The sequence below is a fragment of the Erpetoichthys calabaricus genome, chromosome 1 (assembly GCF_900747795.2).
Source record: "Erpetoichthys calabaricus chromosome 1, fErpCal1.3, whole genome shotgun sequence".
Taxonomy (NCBI): Eukaryota; Metazoa; Chordata; class Cladistia; order Polypteriformes; family Polypteridae; genus Erpetoichthys; species Erpetoichthys calabaricus.
In genome coordinates, this window is record NC_041394.2 from 116,415,648 (window position 1) to 116,435,617 (window position 19,970).

The 19,970-nt window shown below is 37.8% G+C and overlaps 1 protein-coding gene across 3 annotated transcripts in view; it reads left to right on the forward strand.

Moving 5' to 3' along the window:
• Nucleotides 1-19,715, forward strand: part of LOC127528761 (cystine/glutamate transporter-like) — an 81,326-nt gene extending 61,611 nt beyond the window's left edge. For 2 of the 3 annotated variants that reach the window (XM_051929528.1, XM_051929531.1), the window contains 5 exons: nucleotides 1,723-1,826; nucleotides 15,310-15,406; nucleotides 15,727-15,876; nucleotides 18,380-18,557; nucleotides 19,376-19,715. In XM_051929528.1, the coding sequence (XP_051785488.1) occupies nucleotides 1,723-1,826; nucleotides 15,310-15,406; nucleotides 15,727-15,876; nucleotides 18,380-18,557; nucleotides 19,376-19,440 (594 nt within the window). In that variant the 3' untranslated portion in view covers nucleotides 19,441-19,715. Of the gene's footprint in view, nucleotides 1-1,722; nucleotides 1,827-15,309; nucleotides 15,407-15,726; nucleotides 15,877-16,711; nucleotides 16,809-18,379; nucleotides 18,558-19,375 lie in introns of those variants that run through there. The other variant, XM_051929537.1, reaches the window with a different exon arrangement.
• Nucleotides 19,716-19,970: the final 255 nt, after the last annotated feature.

Here is a 19,970-nt window from a genome sequence, read left to right on the forward strand (position 1 = left end):
TGTATAGCTCTACTAATGGTGCTAATAATGCTAATGCCCTGGCATTACTTTTTGGTCAAGGAAGGTATGGGTGAGTGAACTATGGTCATATGTGAGTCATGAGGTGTATTCGAGGGAAACAATTTATTCAACTACTTTTAACAAAACAAAACAGATTCACGAAAAATAATTGATTTTTGCAGAATGTTGCAAAAAAAAATCTTTTCAAAGTAATAAAATATCTGTTATGTGATAGCCAAGGTTTATTCCCTGGCTTATGTTTGTTTTCCTTTTTTGTGTTTTCTTTGTTTATCTTATTTTTAAATATATTATTGTACTTGTGTGTTTTTGTTGATATTGGCCTTTTTATTTATTATTTAGTATCTATGTATTGTGCTGTGTTCTTTTCTGTTCCTTTTGTTTTGTGAGTGGAACCCAAAGAGACGGGCCCACTCTGATGTCACCGCTGAAGGACCACTTTCTGCCTCTTTTTTCTGAAAGCTTGGAGCAGGTCCTTCTGTGGTTCATTGTCACTTGGTGTGTGGTTTATTTATTGTGAGCATTAATTTTTCTAGCTTCTTGAATTACTGCTTTGTGTTCTTGTATTTGGTCTTGTTTTATGGATCTGGATTTGTTAGCCTTAGATTGTCTTTTAGGCAAATCCTTTTGCCTTATTTTGCCCGTTTTGCTCCTCAATTGTTTATATAATAAAATTCTTATTTTATAAGGATCCTGTGTAGACTTGATTCTCAAGCCAAAGGTTTTGTATGGTTTTCTTTTCACTTGATATGCATTTTGATACATTTTCAGCCAATTAAATGTATTTGAATTTTCAAAGCCTGCTCCCTATTTTTGGGAGCCCTGATTATGGAGTTGGCAAGTTAAGCCTGTCTTATGTGAAGTTTTTTCTTAGCAGGCTAGGAAAGTCAGAAAATTATGCAAATTATAGCAGAGGGCATGGTATTAATTTGTATTGTACACAAATAACTTGATACATAATAACATCTCTTCATGCTAGGGAAGTTGCCATGTGTCAATTACAATCTTCCTGGTTTCCTCATTCATCAAAATATTAATTTATAGATTATTATCTGTTTGTGAAATTAAATTCACAAACTAATTCACAAATCAGATTTGTGACAGATTTGTGCATTTCAAAGCTCTGCCAGGCTATGCTGCATGATGAAATTGGATCAAACAATGAAGAAAAGAGTAGATAGATGCTGACAGTCATAAATAAGGGTGACTGGCCGTTTCTGAAGGATGGCAGGATGAGGTGATTGGAACTGACAGCTATGAGGTAAGCAAGTGAGTACAATAAACCGAATGATCTGCTTTGTCTCATTATTGACATAGGGATCTAGTTGCTGTTAATGCTGCTGTACTCAAATATGCATCTTTTTTATAATTAAATTCATCCATCCACCCATTATCTTCACATTCCTTGTCCAGTTCAAGATCACATTGGGGTCTTTGCTTATCCTGGAAATTCAAGACAGAAATCAACCCTTATTATGCCAGGCTTTCAAAGGCTGGCTGAATTCTTGACAATTAACCTAAAATGTATCTCACTAAGAGTACCAGCAGAAGAACCCACTCTGACATTAGGAGAACATTCAAATTTCACACAGACAGTGACCAAGCTGGTTTTGGACCCAGAACTCTGGAGATATGGAACAGTTGCACCATAATATTTAGCAAGTTTCCATTGCTTCAGTTTTTTCTTTTTGTAATCTTTTTCAGACCTTTGCTGACAGAGCACTCCAAGGGTTCTCCTCTGTCATTCCAGTCCTTGTTGCCGTGTCCTGTTTGGGATCTCTGCTGGGAAGCTGCTTTACTACTCCCAGGTAAAAATATTAGTTTTCAAACCATTTTTACAAAGTGGGGAGGAGTGTAATTTTAAGATGCGAGTTTGATGTTTTATGAAATGGCACTGCTCATAAGAAGAGCTGAGAATAACTCTGCTTATAAAGAATATTTAACATATAATAATAGTAATTCTTTACATTTATGTAGAACTTTTCTCACTATTCAAAGAGCTTTTCAAAGTGAGTGGAGAGTCACTTTTACCACCATCAATGTGAAACATCTACCTTGGCGATGTGATGTCAGCCATTTTGCACCAGTTTGCTAACCACACATTAGCTGTTAGGTAGTGTAGGAGTAAGCAATAGACAGCCACGTAAGAGACAGCAGATGATTATTTGGCCAGAATGACTAGGCTCTGGTGGGCAATTTAGCCAGGACATCAGGATACACCCTACTCTTTCTGAGGTCCTTGGTTTTAAATCCGGTCCACTGGGTCACTGGGATCTGCATTCAGACCACAGGGTAAGCTCCCCCTCCTGACCTCGCCAACACTTCCAGCAGCAGCCCAAGCTTTTCCTGGTTGGTCTCCCATCCAAGTACTGGCCAGGCCCAGACATGCTTAGCTTCAGTTAGATTAACTGTTCTGAAGTGCATGTGATATGGAAGAGCATTGCCAAAGTATTTATATAAAATCAAACATTTTAGAGGTTCAAAGGGATAAGATAATTCCACAACTATCTACTGAAGTCATATGGTTTCTATGGCTCTGAATAGTATTTACTGAGTTATGAAAACGATAAATGGATTTTACACTGACAATGAGTGCACAGTTCTACAAATTTACCCTTAGTGGTCTATAAATGTGCTGGAGGTTTAAGAGGAAAAACTGCAGGGAAACAGTTTTAGTCTTATAAAGAAAAAACGTTAGTGAACATACATCTTGTTTAAGCAAGAAGTTATCTGCAAATAAGTGATGCGACTCCAAAGCCAAAATCACAACCCTATGGTTATTAAATGCTTGTTTAGAGAAGGTAACTAAAACTCAACTTGTGGAGAGGAGTCCCTCTTTCACTTTGTCTTTTAGGGTGGAGACACCTTCTCTCTATCATACTTCTTCCCAATAGTAGTCACTTAATTGATATGTGTGTAACCAGATAATCTGTTACCCTTAAAATTTTCCGGTTAAAATATATTCAGCGTTTTACTTGAAGTCATCTTCCTGAGGTAGCTGTTCTTCTATTATCTTTAGCTTTTAGCAAACACTTGTATTTTTCTATTTCCATAATCAGAATTTGTTTAAGTATGGTTTTTTTCTAAATATAATGCACAGACTTATATTCCTACATATTTTTCTCATTAAATTCAAATGCAAATAAAATAGAAAACATCTTGCAATATATGCAGTACATACAAGTTGTCACAGACGGTCAGGGTCTTTGTCCAATCGGGACGCCTCTTCACGGAGAGGACATGGGGAGCAAGCGTGGGCAGAACAGTACTCTCCCCTGGGACGTTAGATGAAAGCCCCCATGGGTTGCAGTATTGCTTCGGATTCCCGCAGGGCTTCATGGGAGATGGAGTTATCTACAGGCCTGTTGGGATCCAGGGGTGCTGCAATAGCTGTTGAGCCCTCTTCGGCGGGTTTTCCGCCACACCCGGAAGCGGTGCTAGAAGTAGGTCAATGAGCACCTGGAACTCTTCCGGGGGCATTATAAAAGGAGCCAGCAGTCACCACTCTGGGAGCCAGAGTCGGGAGGAGGAGGAGGGAGACAAAGCTTGCCGAGGAGGAGTGGAGGAGAAAGACAAAAGAGAATAGAGAATAAAGAAGGAAAGTATTGTGTTTGTGCTTTAGGACTATGTAGTGTACTCATTGGAACAGGGAAGATGTTCTCCACGAGGGAAGAAAAGAAAAGAAAAACTTGTGCTTTCATAAGTGTGCCTCCTGTGTCTGTCTGTGTCGGGTTAAGCGCTGGTATAGTGCCATCTGCTGCCACAAAGTATATTGTAAATATATAAGTATAAACTTTTGATGTTTATGATCCTTGAACTTTTGTTCTCTTTCAATGTATTCATAGACCTGAAAGACTTACAGTAAACAGTGTCATGTAAGATAAATTTATTTGAGGTAAACAAGGCTAAGGCCAGTTGACAACAGAGGAAAGGAACATTAAATTCCCATTTACATAAGTTTCAGCAGTTCATTGATGATTGTGAATATGCAATGTACCTGGGGACAAATATCTATCTATCTATGTAGACCTCCCAGTTCTGCCTCATCATCCTATGATATTTTGTAGTAGAGTATTGTATGCGATTTTATAAAATCATTTAATGGTCTGATGTTGGCTGTTTCACCAGTAATGTCATTGTCTCTGTTCCACCTGGAGGAAAATGTGAAGTATTTTGGTCAATGTATAAATGACACCATTTGCCACAATAGGAAAAGAAAGATAAAAGGAAAAACTTAGTAACAGGCAATCACATGATTATCACTAGTATTAAGAAACCTGTGTCCCATGTGGTCTAGTGGTTGTGATTTTTTATCTAGATGGTTCAGATTCAAATTCACATATATATAAAATAGCAATATTGGCTTGAAAACCTTTGTTTTATCTAATGGCTGTCATTTTATTCATGAATCCAGCATCGTGAGTTTGAGTCAATATACTTTTGGTGTCTGCAGCCTCTATCCCATGTCTGTGTGGATTTATCTCCTAGTACTCTGGTTTTCTCCCCACGTTCCAAAGAGATGCATGTTAAGTTAATTACAGATTCTAAATTGGGCTCTTGTTAGTGTGTTAATGAGAGAGCCAAATGATGGAAAGGTGCCCTGTCCCAGATTTGATTCCAAACTTGCAACTGATGTAGTGAAGATTGCGAGCCTCCCATTTATGTGAATTGAAATAAAGAGGTTTCAGAATTGTTTAACTTTTAAAAAGTATCATGGCATATTTTAGGTAACCAATCAAGTGTTAGTGACTTGGTCATGAATTGTAGTCATAAATATGGCAAATTGGTGCATGAGGCCTCCAAACAATCCATAAAACTGACCATGACCATCCCTGACCTGCCCAGAAGAAACTCACCTAAACTCAACCAGGCCCCAATTACTGCTGGCTTTAACCAGAGCAGGCCTCAAACAAGGAGAGAAAAAATGTTAACCTCTGACTTGTATAGAGACCATGTTTCACAATAATCTTTAGAAAATGAAGATATATTAAGAAGAATAGAAAATAATGCAAAAATGCTTAGCAGAGCAAAAAAAAAAAAAAAGTCCAATGAATTTTCCTATGAAGGCACTCCACAGTTAAGAAGTCCTAATGCATGATCCAGTAACAGTAATCCCAAAACAGAAGCAAAATACAAATACCAGAAGGAAAGAATAAGAAATGCACTATTCACATAAACTCCAAAACAACCTTAATGTTCCGCTGAACATTCTCACTTTCCTGACTGAGACACCACCACGTGTTTCATTTAAAAACTAATAGATTTCTCCCTGTTTTCACCTTTCATCCACTGATAGAACTGTAAAGGAAGATTTTTCAAAACACTCTCCAGAGCTGGAAACTCTTAAAATGCAGCATCAACGTTGTTATATGGACGGGTGAAAACTGAGTTTTCTGAAAATGATACTCTAATCACACTCTGGATTGCTCATGCTTATTTCATGGTGTAGCTGCTCCCGAAGGTTTTCTTTTGGTACAGATGAGACCACGCTCCGACTGATGTTTAAAGAGTATTTATTTGCTCTCTCTCTCTCTTTACCGCTCTCAAACACCGTGAAAAACTAAAATACAATAAAACTAGTAAATTAAACAATTAATGAATTACGCAGGTGTCAGGATAACAAATTAAACATACCGTGTGCGCTTTCTGACCAGAAATTCAGGAGTCTTTATCACAGTCTCTCTGATACTTCACTTCTTCTTATCTTATCTTATTAAAACTAAACAGCTCAGCGTCCATTAAGCGTGTCACTATGTGCATTTCCGCTCCACCTCCGACCTTATCATGTGACCACTGCGCACTTCTGTTCAGACCAACTTTGCAAACTTATGTACAAATACATTGATTATAATATAATTTACAAATATATTTTACGAATTCAAACACTAAATTTACATATATACACACACATATTTTGTGACAGCTACACTGCCACCAAAATTACAAAGATTTATGTTAACCATATTCAAACAGAATTTAATAAATCCTGTAATTTTCCTTTTACCCTTTTTTAAGTCAAAAATTAATCTTACATCTTGTATGTTACCTCAGACTCAAACTTGCAAATGATACCATGCTTTACATCTCTAAGACATCTGTTTTAGTATTATCTGCATAGTAATTTAGGAATCACTCCCTACTAATACAACTAATTTGTGAACTGGTCGTTCTAGAAAGGATGGTTGTATCAGACTTTCACCCTTCATTCCGTCTTCGTGTCTTTCTGCAAGTGACACAATATTTAATGTGCTTGCCCACTACCTTACTGGCACCTATTATCCAACATCCACTTGCTCTAAGTTCATTTAGAGTTTGCCCTGTGCCTTGGTGTTGAGTTTTCTTGTGGCAGTGATCAAGTATTAATTGCGTAATACCATTCTTAAGAAGAATTACTGGATGTTTCAAGTCAAACGATGTAGAAGATTTTCTCAATCGACCTCCAACCCTGAGCAGTCCATTTTCAAGGAATGGGTCAAGTTGGAACATCTTGTGAGTTTTTGATAGCTTGGCAGATTTTAGACTGAAACACTTCAACTCCTCTTCAAAGGCTTCCCTTTGTGCTGCCTTTAGGAGTACAAAGGCGGCTATTCTTCATTCTTCTACACTAATGGGTCCTGTTTGGTCTTTATTTGCCAGCCTTAGAATTCTAGCAACAACATTAAGAGCTGCATTCCAATCTGAGAATCTTGAGGACCTTTCAAGAAAACTTTCTCTTTCAGAAACATCAGCCTTCAAGACCCTTACCTCTGGGTCACCTATAAGTAGCTCTGGGGATCCTAGGCTTGTTACAATCTCCCGTTCCCATAGGAATTTAGGTCCTGTGAACCAATGCGAAGCAATCAAGTCTGCCACCTTAACACCCCTAGAGGCTTGATCTGCTGGATTTTGACTTGTTTCAACATAGAACCATTGACTTGGATTTGTTTTGTCTCTTATTTTCTGAACACGATTAGCTACAAAAACATGGAAGTGCCGAGCTTCATTTTTGATATACCCAAGCACTACCTGCGAATCTGTCCAGAAGAATTCCTGATCTATCTTCAATTCTAGCTCCTCTCTAAGGATGCTACTCACTGCAGCAGAAACTGTAGCTGCAGTCAGCTCAAGGCGAGGTATGGTAATAACCTTTATGGGTGCCACTCTGGCCTTACCCATGATCAGAGCACAGTGAACTTGTTTGTCAGTCACAATCCTAATATATGAACACTGACCATAACCATTATTGCTTGCATCTGAAAAGTGATGTAACTCAGTTTTTTGAATTATGTCAAGGTTCTCAGGAAAGAGACATCTTTTTATGCAAATTTCTTGAAGGGTTTTCAAATTATGAAGCCACGCCTCCCACTTTGGCTTTAGTTCAGGGGAAAGAGGTTCATCCCATCCTACATCCCGTTTGCACATCTCTTGAAGTATTCTTTTCCCAGTCAAGATATAGGGAGAAAGAAACCCTAATGGATCATACACACTTGCAACCACTGATAGTATTCCTCGCCATGTGGCTGCCCTTTCATCGACAATGACATTGAATGTAAATGCATCAGCTTCAGCATTCCACTTTACTCCGAGTACACTTTCCACTGGAAGCTCATTATAATTTAGGTCTACATCCTTCACTGAACTGGCACATTCATTCTTTGGAACTACATTCAAAACATCTCTACTGTTGGACACAAATTTGTGTAAACGTAATTTTCCTTTAGCACATACCTCCCGTGCTTCCTTAATCAGCTGCTTGGCCTTCTGAACAGACTCAACGCTGGCAAGTCCATCATCAACGTACAAATTTTTCCGGATGAAACTTGCCGCCAATGTGTAGTCCTTTTCATACGTATTGGCAAGGTACTTCATGCCATAGTTAGCACATCCTGGAGATGATGCTGCTCCGAAAATATGCACTCTCATTCGATATTCCTTGGGTTCCATTTGCGTGTTACCATTTTCCCACCACAAGAACCTCAGAAAATCCCTATCTTCTACGTTGACATGGAAACGATGGAACATTTTTTGTACATCACAAATAATTGCAATTTGGTGCTGGCGAAATCTACAAAGAACTCCAGTCAGAGCATTAGTTAAGTCAGGTCCTGTAAGAAGGTGGTCATTTAGAGAGTTACTTTCAAATTTTGCCGAGCAGTCAAATACGACTCTATTTTTCTCTGGCTTTCTAAGATGATACACTCTATGGTGTGGAATGTACCATGTGTTACCCTCCTTTGGTGTGGCAGTTACTTCTTCTGCGTCACCATCTTTCAAGACCCCATTCATGAATTTCACATAATCCTCTTTGTACTTGGGACTTTTCTCCAGTTTCCTTTTTAAATGCCTCAAACGTACTTCAGCCAGTTGCTTATTGTTTGGCAGCAGAGGACGCTCTTTGAAGGGCAGAGGCATTTCAAGATGTTCTTCTTCATTGTGGTGAATTTTATCATTCAAGAAGTTTAGAAATTGGATATCTTCTTGAGATATTTTCTTTCCTCTGGGCTCCGTGTCCAAGAAATCAGTTTCTAGTGCCTTAATCACTGTGGCAGGTGTAACAAACGGTAGTTCCTTTACAGAGATGCGGTGACAAAATCCTTTCACCTTCCTTTGGTTTATATAAGGTGTTATGGGTCCTACGATACTCCAGCCTAGTTCAGTTTCGACTGCGTATGGCTCATAATCCTCCCCTGATATCACTTGTTTCGGTTTCAGGGCTCTTGCACAGTCATAGCCAATTAAAAGACCTGCAGGACAGTTCAACATATCTGGTATTTTTTCAGCCACACTGAGAAGATGGGTCAAACCTTTCACTGTTTCACGAGTAGGGATGCTACTTTGTTCTAGTGGGATGTACTCTCGTGTATATACAGGTGGTAGTACAATATACTCTTGTGAAAAGTACCCTCTCACTCTTAGTCCAACTGCTCTTTGACAATTCACTATTGAACCTTTGTCAGTCATTGTTGACAGCTTTAATCTAACAGGTTCTGTGTCTGCATTAATTTTTTCACAAACATCCTGGTCAATAAACGTATTATTGCTCTGTGTGTCCAGTAATGCATACACTAAGATTTCTGGGCTGTTCTTTGCTGCACAAGAAAGCCACACTGGAACAATCATTGAAGTGTGCTCGCTATTGGCTACATTCACGCTGCACAAAACAGTGGACGAATTCTCCTCTAACTGTGGCAAGTCTGGCCCCTTTTCTTGAAGACATTCTTCATGAAGCGGTGTGGGGTGGTTACGTCTGCAGACATTGCAAATGGCCCTCTTTCTACAATTTTTGGAAATGTGGCCAACCCTAAGGCAGCCAAAACACATGTTGTTGTCGACAATAAATCTTTTCTTTTCCTCCAAAGACATTGCTACAAATTTTTTACATTTATATATAAAGTGATTTTGTTGACAAACAGACACATTCTACTTGCCTCAAGTTTTGAGTGGCAGAAGAGCTAGTTTTGGAATCTTGGTTATCCTCTGATCCATCTGAGTCTTGGATCAAAGTGGATTTTGGATCTTGAGATGTCTTTGTTGATATCATTAAGGCGCTTTCCTTAAGATGCCTTTGTTCCTTTGCAGGTTTTTCTTCCGTATGTTTCAATGCATAAAGTAAGGAAATTGGGTTGCATGCAATGCACGCTTCCTCTTCCACAAAGTCTGAAAATTCCTGGAAGCTTGGATAAGGTTTGTTATCACTCAGTGCTTTAGTAACATATAGATTCCACTGGGTTGTTAGCCAATCAGGTAGCTTCTGCAATAATTTCTGATTCTCCTCACAATCATCCAAAATCTTTAAGCCCTGTATGTGCAGCATTGCATACTTGCATGAGATGAGGAAATCACTAAACTCTCTCAATTTAAGAGATTCTCGTGGTCCAATCCTTGGCCAGGTACTCAGTTTTGCTCAGAATGCTCTTTGGACTACAAAGGGGTGACCATAACGTTTGTTCAATGCAACCCAAGCTTGCGTGTATGCTTCCCCATCACTTCTATAAAACATTCCTTCTACTACGCTCAGTGCTTCTCCACTTAAGTATCTTTTCAAATAGAACAACCTATGTGCTGGGTTTGTGCAGTTTGTTTCAATTAAGGCCTTGAAGCAGGTGCTCCATTCAATAAATTTGAGTGGGTCCCCTGTAAACACAAATGGCTCTGGTGCCGGAAGTTTAGTCACTGCCAGGGATTCTCTTAATGCCTGAACTAGCAAGGCTTCTTTCGACGCTGATTCAGTTTTATCTTCAGGAACTGAAGTGCTTTGAGGAACTTGGGCAGGAGGAATGCTATCATGCTGCATTGGAAACTGACTTGGAGGCAGTGTGGTTATTATTTCAATATCTCCCATTTCGGCATTCAACTTTAATTCCTCTTCAGCATAAACACTGTATTCTGCCTCTATTACTTCAAGATCCCGTTGATTTTCCAGCATTTTTAATCTCTCTTGTTGGGCTAGGACCTCCTTTCTCTGAAGAGAAATTTCCGTTTCTCTGTTAATCTCAGCCCGTTTTGCTGCCAAGCGTGCTGCAGCCTCTGCCCTTTTTGTTGACATGTGACTTCCTTGCTGACTACTACGTCCAGCTCTTGATACAGTTGAACCATAAATCGACCTGGCTTCTTCTCTTTGGAGTAACTGGAGGAGAGTTTCTTTCTCAGCAACTGCATCAAACATTTTGGTACCTGCTTCCATATAGCGCCTTTTCAGAACTGCCATTATTTCACTAATTACTGAGATGCTGCTATCCATTTTTCTTCTTATATCTTGAGACGAGGTAGCCAGTGCACGTAAACCCTCATATTCCTTTTTCAGATCTGACTCATATTTTTCCAAATCCAAAATCATTTCACTTAACTCAGCTTTGGATTATTCTTCCTCGAGTTTAGACCTGATAAGCTGAACCTCTGCTTTGAAATTTACATACAGGAGCATAAACTTTCTTTCCTTCCTAGCTATCTCATTTTCTTTAAACTCAAGCATTTTTTCTGTGGGGCATCTAGCTCTTTCTGAGCGCCTAACCTGCTGCTCGACATGAGATGGTTGCTCCTGTAGCCCTACTCTGTGTATTTCAAGCTCAGCATAAATTTCAGCTATGCGTTCTTCAACCATTTGTCTTTCTGAGTTTTCAAGTTCAGTTTCTAATTTCTTCTCTAATTGTGCCTTCTCGTTTTCTAAAGCCTCAATTACTTGTTCCATTTTCACTAACAAACTTATAAGCACTGCATTGCAATATTAAAGAAATGTGAATTATAGAATTCTCATGAAAATATGTATCAATTATAAAACAATCTACACATTTCTGTTCAACTTACAAAACAAAATAGCATATTAGACACAATACGTAATTAAAACTTTCATAATATGAATAACAAGAAACGTTAATATCAACAATTATGAATATGACTATATTTCCAAATATAAATATGCCTAACCTGATGTCCCAACAGCGTTATTACTTATTGTACACAGAATAGTCCAAAGATGTTAGAACGATTCCCTTTCTGTTGCTGCACTTCACTTCAAACCGTCTTCTTATTGCGTGCCAAACCTGCTTCGCGCTGAATCGGGTGTTGAAGCTCCAGACGTCGCGTGCAACGAATGCTGGGATTTGTAGGCAGATCCTCCCATGGAACGTGGTAATGGAGTATCGAAACACGTGTCCTTCCAATCTTCACTGAAACGCTACCGAAACTCTTTGCTGACTCACTCCCATAAACAGCAACGTTTTTCACTGTAGCTGCTCCCGAAGGTTTTCTTCTGGTACAGATGAGACCACGCTCCGACTGATGTTTAAAGAGTATTTATTTGCTCTCTCTCTCTCTTTACCGCTCTCAAACACCGTGAAAAACTAAAATACAATAAAACTAGTAAATTAAACAATTAATGAATTACGTAGGTGTCAGGATAACAAATTAAACATACCGTATGCGCTTTCTGACCAGAAATTCAGGAGTCTTTATCACAGTCTCTCTGATACTTCACTTCTTCTTATCTTATCTTATTAAAACTAAACAGCTTAGCGTCCATTAAGCGTGTCACTATGTGCATTTCCGCTCCACCTCCGACCTTATCATGTGACCACTGCGCCCTTCCGTTCAGACCAACTTTGCAAACTTATGTACAAATACATTGATTATAATATAATTTACAAATATATTTTACGAATTCAAACACTAAATTTACATATATACACACACATATTTTGCGACAGCTACACATGGACTTTCCCTGATTATCTCTCTTTACAATGTCTCATTCACTGATTGGTTGCTTTCCATGGTGAATGTAATGCTCTTTGCCTGTAAGCATCTAACTGTGTTTTGTACAGTTTGAATGCTGCTTACATGTGCAAAAAGCAAATAATTTACCTTTCGCTACAGTTTTGTGATCAATCCAGTGGCCATCTTTGTTAGTGGTGCAGTGAAAAATTCAGAACTCTGTCAAAATAAGATTGTAATTAATTCAGTTAACTGCCTCTTATCAGTTGTTATTACTTAACCTTAATATGTTCTGCATTAAAATTAACAACAAGGAGTTTAACAAAGTGGATGGGTGTAGAACGCAGCCAATCTCACAATATTTCAGGACAGAGACATTAAAACACAATGCAGATAAGTGTTAGTGGCCTGAGTCCTAGGAGAACCTGGGCCAGGTGCAGGCCACTGTTGCTGCAGGGAGTATCTGCAGTGGTAAGGTGCTGAAAGCATAAAAGAAGCAGGCAGCAAATAAGAATTTCTAACGTTACTTGATTTTATTCATATTTGCCCTGAGGTATATAACTGCTTCAGTTTCTGTGTAGATCAACATGTCAGTAGGTTAAGCAATGACGGAAACCAATTTCCTTTGCATAACAATAGTGTATATACATTTTCATTGGTGGAATAATAATGTTGTTGCTAACTATCAAGAAGTATTTATAACCACTGTAGGTTGGTTTGAGACCAATATCCCCCGAAACACATCAATTTTTAAACCAAGTAAGAAGAAAACATTTCCTAAGGAAGTAGGAAGTCCTGTTACCACAGTGCTGTTTGTTGATGAGATACCAATCAAATCAGTTTGCTCTTCAAATCAGGCGACTCTCTTGAGAGACAGGTAAATATTAGAGTCATGTAGATGGTTATTAACAATAACCTGTAACAGCATTACTCAAGAAATTATCCTCTTCACTTACCATCCCAGCATCAAACAGTACCCCTTAACCTATTTGCTTTACATGTTTTTGTAAAAACAACACACAGAAACGTCATTTTTTACACAAGTTTTAGTCCGTTACAAAAGTAAAGCTAAAGACACACATAGGTATGCATGCATGAACTGTATTCATTTACTGTATAGTTAGTTTTACAGATGTTGTTTGGCAAACTCCAATTTCTGTGAACTGCTTAAAATCAATCAATCAGATGAACATGAAGCTCATGACTTTTTTTTAGTGTCGCTTTAACGTTTCCTATTTTTATTTGACAACTCGACCACTTTTATAACCAGCACATTGACTTGACACAGAGGCAATTCACTGTGGGCCACTTTAATAACTTCTGTCTTTTTCTATATGCTGTCAATGAGCAATAATTGTTCTGCATGTGCTGAATTTGATTTTAATAGGGCTCTGAATTTTTCACTACACAGTCCCTTTAAGGTGTGATGGGCAGCCACGGCCATTATCTGGCTGAGATTCCAATAGAATGGAAGGAATGGGGGAGAGAGGATCGCTCCCCTGGGACGCTAGAGGGCAGTCCTCCTGGATGGCTGTGGCACCACGGATTCTCCCAGGGCACGCTGGGAGCTGGAGTTTGGTGCAGCCCTGTTGGATTCCATGGGGGCCGCCAGGGGGAGCTGCAGAGCCCTATCATGGACATCCACCACACCTGGGAGTGATTCCAGGTAATCCTGATGAACCACCTGGAGCACTCCCTGGTGCTGAACAAAAGGAGCAGCCTCACTCCATCCGAGGAGCCAGAGTCGGGAGGAGGAAGATGAAGCTTGCCAGGACAGGAGTGGAGGTGGAGAAAGAAGAAGAAGAAGGAAGAGAAGGACTGTGTTTGTGGTGCTTTGTTGTACTGGGCTGTGCTGTGGTCGAGCAAAGAAAAAGTGCTCCAATAAACATGTGTGGCAAACTTGTGCCACTGTGCCTGTCTGTGGCTGGGTTTGGGGAGCTGTATGCACCCCAGTGGACCACAAAGGGTTTTCTGTCCGAAATGCGCATGTCCAGTGTGGGCAAAGGTCTATGTCATATACGTTTTTGGGCATTTCAGTTCAGACATAAATACTTTTGTAAATGATGCAAAAAGTCCAGTGCGGACGGAGATGCTTTTTGTTTAAAAATTCCTTTTTTTAAATGAAAACATTGTAGTGTGGATGTACCCTGAATACTGTATTAAGCGAGAAGGAAGACCCAGCAGAAGTGATGTCAGGGTGACTCTGTCTCCTGTGGCTTCACCATTAAAGTACACAGAAGGGCCATACATTTAAAGTTATAGCATACAAAGGATATACTGTAGGATTACCAAATCATAGACAAACATGAAAGAAATGACATTAAAATATGAATAGAACTAGGGTGTTGTACCATGTTAGCCATTATGAATGTAGAGAAAAGCCAAGCAAAATGACACCTTTTATTGGCTAATCTTGCCTGAAGAAGGGGCCTGAGTTGCCTCGAAAGCTTGCATATTGTAAGCTTTTTAGTTAGCCAATAAAAGGTGTCATTTTGCTTGGCTTTTCTCTACATTAAAATATGAAAAAATAATAATTCAGAAATACAAAAAATGACAGTAAGACATTAAATACACCAGGATTCAAACCTTTACATAAGCAACTCAATGGCTTCTCAAACTTTTTATGTCCTAAAATATATGAAGCAGTTCTAAAATTACTACACAATGCTAAAATAATGAGCCCTGAAATCAGATTCTCATTTTTTCCCTTTGTTAAGTAATTTGTGTGCTTCCACAGTTTGGAGGCTCTTCAAACTGTGGATAGAGAGTAAATCATTTTTATCTGGAATATTCTATATAATAGGCCAAAACAAGCACTGTGTAGAAAGATCTCTGTATAAATATTGCATTCTTGTAGATGATGGGACTCCATCACTACTTTTTAATTATGTTTTTTCAATATGTAGGAGAAATATCCCATGAACATTCGTACCATTTTATTTTATTTTATTGACTTTATTCCTACTGTTCATATTTCTCATTTTTGTTGGCCACACCACATTTATAGATCAGTTTAAAATGTTGTTCAGAATTCATGATGACTTTTTCTTGTAAATCTTATTCATGTTCTTATTTCTGTCTTTCACTTATTTGACTGTGCAGGATGCTGTTTTCTGGCTCCAGAGAAGGACAGTGGCCTATTCTCTTTGCTATGATTCACATTCGAAGGCACACTCCTCTGCCGGCAGTGCTTATAATGGTAACGGCAAACTTACTTACAATGTTGGTGGCCATTTCCACTGACCAAAGGCTTCATCTGCTCACTAATTACAGGACGTTTAATATGATTAACGTGCTTGTTGCTGGAACAGATACCTCTCACTGAAAACAGTCTCGCTTTATTTAGATAACATTTTCCTTTGTGGCTACAAAATTAATTTTAGTTCTAAGTCTACAACTACTTTTTCTAAAAACTTCATTAAAACTGCTGTTACATTCTGTTTTTTATGTATGCACTGTTTTATGTTATTAAGATAAGGGATGTATTCAGGATTAATGGTCTTACTCACTTCCTCGCAGTACCCCATGATAGTCTTCATGATCTTGGCTGGTGAACTCTTTGGACTGTTAAATTTTTACAGCTTTTCTCGATGGCTGTTTATGGGCTTGACTACTATGGGTCTCATGGTCCATCGATATCGGAATCCAGATCTTCCACGGCCTTTTAAGGTATTTGTTTTTATTATTCATTCTAGAAGTTTTCATTTCCACTGCCTGTAGAATACTTTGAAAGCAGAGTAGGAAATGTGGAATTTTTTTTTTCTTTCACCTCAAGTAAGGTTATGGCCAAGTACATTTCTGTCATTACATTTAGAAAAGTCATTTTCAATATTTGCACTCTGGTTGGTACTACACAGACATAGCACAATAATCTGAGAAATTCTCTGACTAAACTCTTGAGGTGATACAGTTATTATTTAAACAGGTGAGAAGTGTTTTATTGTGTATGTTTAGAACATGAAGCTCTTTTATCTTCGTGTAAAAAACAATTTAAATAAGTAAAACAATTTTTACACATTTTTATTATTTTACATTTTGTATTATTATATAATAAAATCAACATTACAAATCATCACTATGTTAGAAACTTTATCATGGGGACAAAAAATGTTAATTTTAAAAAGAAAAAATTTTTTTTTTTGATGAGTAGATAAAAACTCACAAATTGAATCAGCCTGTATAAATGTTCAGTGCAAAAAGTGTTTTTTTGTTTTCTAAGATTATTTTACTTATTTCAGTCTTGAGTTATCTGACTGGGATGTTAAGTCCAATTTAAAGGAAAGTTTGACTTAAAAACACCACTGCGAGAGACAAACCTGTTATCAGCTCTAATGAGGAGCAGGCCGGGGCACATTTACTTGTTTCCAAACCCTAACCCTTCAAGCCTGTTGAATATGTGTTAAAATTCACTCATTTCAATATTTTTTGTTTGTAATATGAAGATGTTTTTTGTTGTTAATCAGATATGGTCTTATCCAGTAAAATTTTCCTGCTTCACTGGCAGATTCTGCTCTTTGTTGAGGATGACTGTCCTGCGTCTTTTTGTTGGACCAGGATTTGTTGAGGCTGTTCAATAACTACCAAAGCATACTGAACCTATATATATATATAAAAGTCAATGTATGTGTGTGTGTATGTATGTATGTTCCAGCATCACTCCTCGAATGGCTGGAGCGATTTTAATGAAACTTGGTACACATGTTTCTCAATTGTTGACTAAAAATACTGTAGGGTGAAATCAACCCTAGCCCACCCCCTTCTGGGTAGGGTGTGGGGTGATTTTGCGGTCTTGTATGCATGTTATCATCCAGTTGACACTTGGAACAACCACCAGAGGGCAAACTGGAGGTGACTGCCAGCATTCTTTATGTTTGAACACCACCGCACCCCTGTTGCTTTTGAAATTAAATATAGTTGGCCAGATCCGTGCGTCAACTGGATGATAACATACAAGACTGCAAGACAAGCACATTAGTGAGTCTTCATTGTTTGTTAATTTATTTTTATTTTTAAAGTTGTGGTTTTATTTAATTATATTTTTCTCAAACAACTAAGAAAAAAAAAACACTTTATTTTCCTCCCAGGCAACGTTGGATATTTCAGCTATGTTAGCTAGTATACATTAAAGATACAAATAGCTATATATGTAACTCTTTAAATTTGCTTAATCAAAATAATTTTGCTGTAATCTTCAGTGTGTTCCCTCAAAAGTGCAGCAAGACAGGAACTAATACTTTACAGAGTGTAACTCTGTCAACTAATTCTTAAATAAATTCAGGTGTATGAAGTTACAACCAAACATAACTGCCATCCGTGGAAAATGTCAAAACATTAAAGAAAGAGTGATGGTATCCTCCTCCTTGACTTTGATTGGATAACCACCCATAATCCAGCTGAATTTGAATGCTTTCTGAAACTTGCATGCGATTACTTTGATGTGATGAAAGAAAAAGGAGACATATTTCAAGTGTACACAAAATGTAACATTTATAATATAATATTTAAACTGCATTTGGCCTTGTAGTCAAATACAATTTCAACTCTTTACTTGTAAGAATGACAAGCTTTTTGACGTCACGTTATAACTTACATAACATAATATACTTAAACCCTCTTATTTCAAGGCATCACTTGGCAGAAGGCAGGAACCAACTATGGACAGGATGCAAAGTCATCACTCATGCACACTCACCCAAGTTAAGAAAAATTAAGAAGAAACAAATATGGTTTTATCCTTTTATTTATGTGTATTTTTGAATGCTTTTGTTTTTCACATTTTTTTTCTCTCTATGCATTTTATAGTCATTGGAAACAAATTCCTATTATAGCAGCAAAAAGTTCAATGTGTGAAGGATTCCTGAATGAGGCGTTGCTCCATTACAGGGCACCACTCAAACAAACGCTAACTAATGATAGACCAATTAAGGATCGCCAATTGACTTTACCATACAGTACGTGCCTTTTGCACTTGAAAGCAAAACTGGAGCTCCCAGAGGACTCCCACACTAGCACACACTGCCACACCCCCATTTATAGGTAATTTAATACAGTTTTCTTAAACCGTTCTCTTAAAGCAGAAGGTTGTTTTGTTAATAGCTCAGCTGAAATGTAAATGAATTATGTCATTTTTTGAGGACACTACTAATATTTTTCTCTCTCTTTCCTTGCACAGGTACATCTTTTCTTCCCTGCTGTTTTCACCGTTGTATGTTTTTTCATTGTGGGGATGTCCCTCTACTCTGATCCATTCAACACAGGCATCAGCTTTGCCCTCACCCTGACTGGTATCCCAATTTATTTCCTTGTGGTTCAGAAGCAGAGGCTGCCTTTATGTGTCATCAGAGCTTTTCGTAAGTAGAAACAGGGTTTATTCTGAGATAGGAAATTTTGTATTTTGTAATTTCATTCACCTCCTGGTGCAGCAATAAAAACCAGTCTTTACCAAAATTGTGCATCAGTCCTGCCTGAGGTTGCAACAGCCTAATAAGATGCCATAAATAAGAACCATTGTTCAGTTGATAGTATAGTAGTACAGAATTACTTCTGTTGCCATACTACTTTGGGTGAGTTGGTTGAATTTGTTGCCCAGTTACTAAGTGTGTGGCCGTTGCATATTCTCCCTTTGTTGAAATGAATTATTTCTTCCTGTATTACCAAAACCTTTGTTAGGCAGCCCTACACTTTCTAGTTAACTAATTATCAGAATATTCAGGTAATTCTTAATCAAATACAAAATAATTAACAGATAAGGTACATTTTGTAGTAGCTAAGTAACATAAAACATTGTTTTAATAGATAAGAAAAGTGTGTTTAAAAAGAACACTTATAAATATTACAAGAAAAGTTCTGCTTTATCCAGAAAGGTTTTCCGCCTTTCTCCTACAGTAATTATACTATAAATAATGTAATAAGAAATACTTAACACAAAGTCACTGATTTATTTAAACAAAAAAGTGTGTTCAAACAGTGCATGTTACAAATATTAGACTTGTATGTGAATATTTACAGGCAAAAGTCTTTTACTTTTACACTTTTCACTTTAAGCAGTTCCTAATCAGACATAACAATCATCTCACTTCAAGATAGCAGAGAAGCAGTGCTCTGTGGAGGGATGGCCTTTCACTTCTGTTGATGATATGTTTGACATGTTGGTTTTATTATTTTACAGACACCCTCACTAAGAAGCTTCAGATCCTCCTGGAAGTGATGCCACAGGAGGTGCAGACCTACTAAATCTTGAGCTGATCACAGCTTTACCTTCAGAAACTCATTTGGGCTCCACAAAATAATGTATGTGTAGCATACTGTACATATGACTAGATTTTATTTTAGTGGGAAAACAATGTATTATGGGTTAATACCCATCACTGTGAAGAAATATATCAAACAGCACATATCTGATTAAGCTGTTTTTCTTATTGATCTGAGACCTGTTGTTTAAGGAGTTGCATGATGCTCATTTTTTATTTAGTGAAAAATATTAATTGAAAACTTTAACTCAAAATTATTTCAAGTGACATATGAGAATGAATAAATAAATTTTCACCATGTAACAAAAACTTTGATTTTTTCATTTACTAACTACAGTATAGTATCTAACAATATTGCCCAAAAATAAGTTTAGTCATTTTCTATTGACATTTCATTGGATTGGTTTAAAATATGGAAATGTAACACCACAGACATCTGTAAGATATTAGGAGACAAATAAATTAACAAAATGCCTGCCTATCCTTGATTTTTTCAGTCAGCTTGAAGGTCGT